Source organism: Olea europaea, unplaced genomic scaffold, assembly GCF_002742605.1.
Source record: "Olea europaea var. sylvestris unplaced genomic scaffold, O_europaea_v1 scaffold2081, whole genome shotgun sequence".
Taxonomy (NCBI): Eukaryota; Viridiplantae; Streptophyta; class Magnoliopsida; order Lamiales; family Oleaceae; genus Olea; species Olea europaea.
The window spans coordinates 186,456-192,592 of record NW_019238736.1 but is presented as its reverse complement, the minus strand read 5'-3'; the positions used below and the strand labels follow the sequence as shown (position 1 = coordinate 192,592).

The following is a 6,137-nucleotide window of genomic DNA, read 5'->3' as shown; positions in this document are numbered from 1 at the left end:
AATTAGGGAGTTAAGGCGGGAAATTGATGAGTTGAGACAGGCCTTGGCTGCTCAGGTTACACCTCAAGCTTCACTAGTTCCATTAGCTTCGCTGGTGCCACCAACATACACGATTGCACTGCCTGTTCTAAAGGTAGAACAATTTCATAGATACCGACCACCTACCTTTGATGGTGGAAAGGATCCTCTAGCAGTTGATGAGTGATTACGTATTATCGAGAAGTTTTTTCAGCACATATCTTGCCCAGAAAATCAAAAAGTATTATGTGCAGAGTTTGTGCTAATCGGGTGAGTAGGCCATTGGTAGGAATCTACATCACGCACTTGCACTGAGAAGGAACAACGAAACTTAACGTGGGATCAGTTCATGATGGAGCTAATAGAAAAGTTTTTCCCACAAGCTATGCGAGACCACAAGGAGACGGAATTCTTAAGACTGGTACAGAGAGATATGGAACTTTTTGAGTATGAGAGCAAATTCGATGAATTGTCCCGATATGCCCCACATCTTGTAAGTACCGAGTTCATGAAGGCAAAACGTTACGAGAGGGGCCTGCACCCAGAGATCAGGTAGATTGTGAGTTCACATATCTCACCACTTTTCAAGCAATGATAAAAAAGCTCAAATAGTGACCTACTCGGGGATAAAATTGGTAAATCAGGGACAACGTAAAGACTTTGGGAAAAGGAAGTGGCAGGACAAGAATAAGAATACGGGACAGTTTAAGAAGCAGATGTATGTGGGTCAATCAAGCAACCCTGTATCCCAATATCCTAAATGCAACAAGTTTCACAAAGGAGAATGTCTGTATGGAAAGTATGTCTGCTATAAGTGTGGTCAACCCGACCATGTGGCTTCTTCAGGCCCATCAATTAAGAAACCCAAACGAGAGAAAAAGGGAAAAGCAAGGGTGTTTGCTTTGACTCACGACGAGGCTGCCAAAAATCTAGACGTGATTTCAGGTATTTTATCTGTCTCTAATATTCCTGTATATGTCCTGATTGATTTCGGTACGATACATTCATTCATATCTAATGCATGTCTAGCTAAGATTAATGCTTCATGTCAAAAGAATGATAGTGTATTAGAGGTGAGTATGCCATCAGATGGAACTATTAATACGGATAGGGTAGCAAAAGGGGTATAGATAGATTTTGATGGACTGACTTTAAAGGCTGACTTGTATAGTATAGAGATGAAAGATTTTGATATTATTTTAGGTATGGACTAGTTGGGTGAGAATCGAGCCACGATAGTATGTTTTGAGAAAAAGGTAATTTTTCAAATATCAGGAGAATAAGAGTTCAGATTTTATGGATCGAGCATTAAGGTACTTTCTCGAGTTGTCTCAGCTTTAAAAGCAGAGAGCATGTTGAAAAAGGCTATCTTGTCCATCTTACTAGCACATCCACTCAAGAGAAAGTATTAGGCAATGTCCCAATTGTACGAGAGTATGTTGACATGTTTCCTGAAAATCAAGTACCCCGCCCGATAGACAAGTGGAGTTCATGATAGATCTGATACCTAGAGCTATCCCTGTGTCCAAAGCTCCATACCGAATGGTACCAAAGGAATTACAAGAGTTGAAGATGCAGCTTGAAGAACTTCTAGACAAAGGGTTCATTAATTAGACCAAGTGTATCTTCATGGAGAGCTTCGGTACTCTTTGTAAAGAAGAAAGATGGTACTATGAGGATGTGCATCGACTACTGTGAACTAAATAAGTTGACGATTAAGAATAAGTGTCCCCTTCCTAGGATTAAGGATCTATTTGATCAGTTGAAGGATGCATCCGTGTTCTCAAAAATTGATCTAAGGTCAGGCTATCATCAATTGAAGATCAAGTTGACTGACATACCAAAGACGGCATTTAGGACCCGATATGGGCATTATGAGTTTACAGTGATGCCCTTTACTTGACGAATGCCCCTGCGGTGTTTATGGACTTGATGAATAGAGTATTTTATTGGTATTTGGACATGTTTGTCATCGTATTTATTGATGTCATATTGATATACTTGAGAGATTCTCATCAACATGAACAACATTTGAGGATAGTTTTAGAAACACTGCGTGAGGAAAAGTTATATGCCAAATTCAAGAAATGTGAATTTTGGCTAGATCGATTTGGATTTCTAGGCCATACTATTTTAGAATGAGGAATTGAATTGGATCAGTTCAAAGTTAAGACTGTGACCAATTGGCCGAAACCTACAAATGTTGGAGAAGTGTGGAGTTTTCTGGGTTTAGCCGGTTATTATCGAAGATTTATAGAAGGATTTTCCAAGATAGCGAGTCCTATGACATAATTGACTCAGAAGGGTACTAAGTTCGTATGGTCAGAGAAATACGAGCAGAGTTTCCAAGAGTTAAAGGACAAACTCGTATCTGTACCAGTATTGACTATTCCAGACGGTTCAGAAGGTTTTTTGATTTATATTGATGCATCCAAGCTTGGTTTAGGATGTTTTTTGATGCAACATGGGAAGGTCTTTGCTTAGGCTTCGAGGCAATTGAAGCAATATGAATAGAATTACCCTACACATGATCTCGAACTAGCAGCGATAGTGTACGCCTTGAAGATTTGGTGCCACTACCTATACGGGAGAAAATGTGAGATTTATACCGATCACAAAAGTCTCAAATACTTCTTCACCCAGAAAGAGTTAAATATGAGACAGCGACGATGGTTAGAATTGGTGAAAGATTACGACTGCACTATCTTGTACCATCTGGGTAAGGCCAATGTAGTCGCTGATCCATTGAGTATAAAGAACATGGGACAGTTGTCAGTACTTTGTACGAGGTAGGATTACATAATCAGAGATTTTGATAACTTGAGAATTGAAGTATTAACATCATCAGTAAGGACATCGATGATGTTAGCAAGTTTTACTGTAAAGCCGACACTCAGGGACAAAATAATAGCTGCTGAGAAAGATGATCCCTTTTTGGAAAAGATCAGGGTTGATGTGGGAACTGAAAAGAGGAAATGATTTCAAATAGCTGAAGATAAAGCCTTGATGTTTTAAGGTCGATTGTGCGTGCCAAAGGATAAAGTATTGAGGAATGAGATCACGACTGAAGCTCATTCTACTCCTTATGTCGTACACCCAGGTGGAACTAAAATGAATAAAGATTTCCATGATAGATTTTGGTAGAAAAATATGAAGGGGAATATAGCTTTTTTTGTGTCCAAATGTATGGTTTGTTAACAAGTAAAAGCTGAACATCAAAGGCCGTTAGGGCCATTGAATCCTATGGATATACCCGAATGGAAGTGGGAAAAGATTGCAATGGATTTTGTCGTTGGTTTTCCTAGATCAGTGAGAGGTCATGATGTGATCTGGGTGATTATGGATCGACTTACAAAATCTGCTCATTTCTTGCCAGTTCGAACAACCTATAGCTTAGAACAGTTCGCATAGATTTATATCAGAGAGATTATGTGACTTCATAGTGTTCCAGTTTCTATTATATCGGACCCATAGTTTACTTCGAAGTTTTTAATAAGCCTTCAGAAAGCTATGGGTACCAAGTTAACGTTTAGTACTGCATACCATCCTCAGATTGACGAAAAATCTGAACGTACTATCCAAATGCTTGAAAATATGTTGAGAGCTTGTGTCCTAGATTTGGGTGGTAAGTGGGAAGACCATTTGTTGTTAGTTGAATTTGCATACAACAATAGCTTCCAAGCTATTATTGGCATGGCACCATATGAGGCTTTGTATGGTTGTCGATGTCGTTCGCCATTATACTGAGACGAAGTTGGTGAAAGGAAAGTTTTAGGTCCAGAATTGATTAAGAAGACTATGGAGGCTATATATAAAATTAGATCAAGAATTAAGACCGCCCAAGATCGTCAAAAGAGCTATTCTGACAAAAGGAGAAAAGAATTGACTTTTGAGGTTGGAGAAAAAATATTTCTCAAAGTGGCATCGACGAAAGGAATATTACGATTTGGGAAGAAAAGGAAATTGAGTCCAAGATTTATTGGTCCATTTGAGATTCCTGAAAAATTGGGAATGTGGCAGATCGTTTAGCATTGCCCCCTAACTATCAGTTGTGCACAACATATTTCACATTTCTATGTTGAGAAAGTACATTTCAGATCCTATCCATGTGGTGAATGTTCGGTCATTAAATGTTCAGAGTGATATGACGTACGAAGAAGTTCCTCTAGTGATTCTAGAGAAAAAAGACCATGTTCTGAGAAACCGAAAAATTTCATTAGTCAAAGTCCAATGGAGTAGACATAGTGAGAGTGACGCCAATTGGGAAAGGGAAGAAGACGTTTTAGCCAAGTATCCCGAACTCCTTAAAAAAGTAAGTTAAATTTCGAGGATGAAATTATTTTAAGTGGGAGAGAGTTGTAGCGACCAAAAAAAAAAAAAACCTTTCATAAGTGATTGAATATTCAAAGCACTAATCAAAAACATTTGAAAACTTGGTGGAATAGTCAAGACATTTAACAACAAATTTAAATGCATGAAATGAAACATCAAATTATTCTTTTAATTGTTTAATGATATGAAACAGTTTTTTTTTTTTTTTTTACTTTTCATTTCATTTATTCAAATTTCTAACATGTATGAGATTTATACGTGGAATTATATAAACAAAAAAGTTCTGAAATTTTTCTAAAGAGGAGGAAAGAGTATGCTGAATTTTTACATATCGAGCACAAAAGGGTATTCAAACTTCAAGCATTAAGGTAGGGGTGTTCTTGGCACTTATGTAAGTGGTTTAAGAATTATTTGTTTTCGTTTTCCATCAAACTTATTATTGTGTCACTCATGAAGGAGGCACTGTTTGGTGGCTCAAATCAGAAAAAGAGAGGTTTCATGTGACACTATTATTGTGTTACTCATGAAGGAAGCATCCTTTGGTGGTTCAAAATAAGAGAAAGAAATTGACGGTGACACGAATAATCAAAGTTTGCATTTCTGAAAACATATATGTATTTTATCATTTACTCTAGTGTCTTCCTACAGAGTATTATTCGTAGTACTCACACCCACAATAATCTCAGAGGTTGATTTGAGGCATGGCGGCAATTTGGCATAGTGGCAAGTGCTCAGCAATCTGAAAAGCTTTCAACATTCTAGTAAAATTTCCAATTTATGTCAATGTATTATGAATAATTAGACGGTACTTTTAAAGACGTTTAAACATCTGTTTCGTTCCGTTTTGTATGCTATTCATGTCAACCATAATTTGGAAACGTTGGTATGTCTTTGACCGAAGTTTATTCACTGCTGATTATAATTCCAGATTCTGTCTTCAATTTGAAAATGGTATATTTTTGGCTATGTTCCATATTTTAGAGTAAAATCGTGGCATTTGAAAGGTCTATGAGTCTTCTAATAGTAGCCTTTGAAATTTCCTTAAAACATTAACAAGCGAAAAGTTTATGTCCATTTTGGTAAAATGCGTCGTTTCAAATCTGGTTTTCTGTCCAGTAGGTTCGAACAATATTTTCATGCTTCAATTGTTATCATCAAGCCCCAAATTTTTATACTTGGTACATATATGAATACATTAGTCCTTGTAAAAATTTCATAAATTTTAACAAACATTTGCCAAGCCATATATATTTTTCTTCCACTGTTGTTCAATCCGAAATTGCTGAATCGCCTCCAAATGTTTTCCAAAACGAAATTCGCCATAATTTTATAAGTTTATATGAATAACTACTTCCCATTATATTTTTATATATTTTCAAAACCCAAAAACTTTCTAATTTACAAATTACTTTGGTTAACATCAAAGGGGTCGAATCAAAGAAAGATCGATTATTTTTAACGCTTTGGGTTTGGAGAATTCAAGGCGTTACAGTTTGATGCTTGAGAAAAATGTTCCAAAGGTCTTTTAGGTCAAAGTTGTAAACATAGCAACTTACTTACTTAACAGATTACCTTCAAAAGCTTTGAACAAAACAACTCCTTTTGAAGCATGGTATGGGGCTAAGTTTAATGTCTCACATTTGAAAGTGTTTGGGAGCATATACTACACTCACATACCTGATGTTAAAAGAGACAAACGGAGTCAAAAGGCAGAGGTTTGAGTGTTGGTTGGCTACTGTGATAATGCCAAAGGATACAGGGTTTATAATCCTTAAACCAAGAAGATG

The 6,137-nt window shown here is 36.8% G+C and overlaps 1 protein-coding gene across 1 annotated transcript; it reads left to right on the top strand.

Moving 5' to 3' along the window:
* The first annotated feature begins 370 nt into the window (after positions 1-370).
* On the top strand, positions 371-2,502 carry LOC111380025. The gene is made up of 6 exons (XM_023003487.1): positions 371-570; positions 689-1,142; positions 1,294-1,331; positions 1,482-1,619; positions 1,759-1,903; positions 2,320-2,502. Exons 1-6 carry the CDS (start codon positions 371-373, stop codon positions 2,500-2,502), a joined length of 1,158 nt encoding a protein of 385 aa, XP_022859255.1.
* Positions 2,503-6,137: the final 3,635 nt, after the last annotated feature.

Excerpts from the sequence above, each read along its gene's own strand:
- LOC111380025 (XM_023003487.1), top strand. The coding sequence starts at position 371 with ATGGAGCTAATAGAAAAGTTTTTCCCACAAGCTATGCGAGACCACAAG. Across the intron at positions 571-688 it reads GGCCTGCACCCAGAGATCAG|GAAGTGGCAGGACAAGAATA; the intron begins GTAGATTGTGAG and ends CTTTGGGAAAAG. Across the intron at positions 1,143-1,293 it reads CGGATAGGGTAGCAAAAGGG|GAGAATAAGAGTTCAGATTT; the intron begins GTATAGATAGAT and ends TTCAAATATCAG.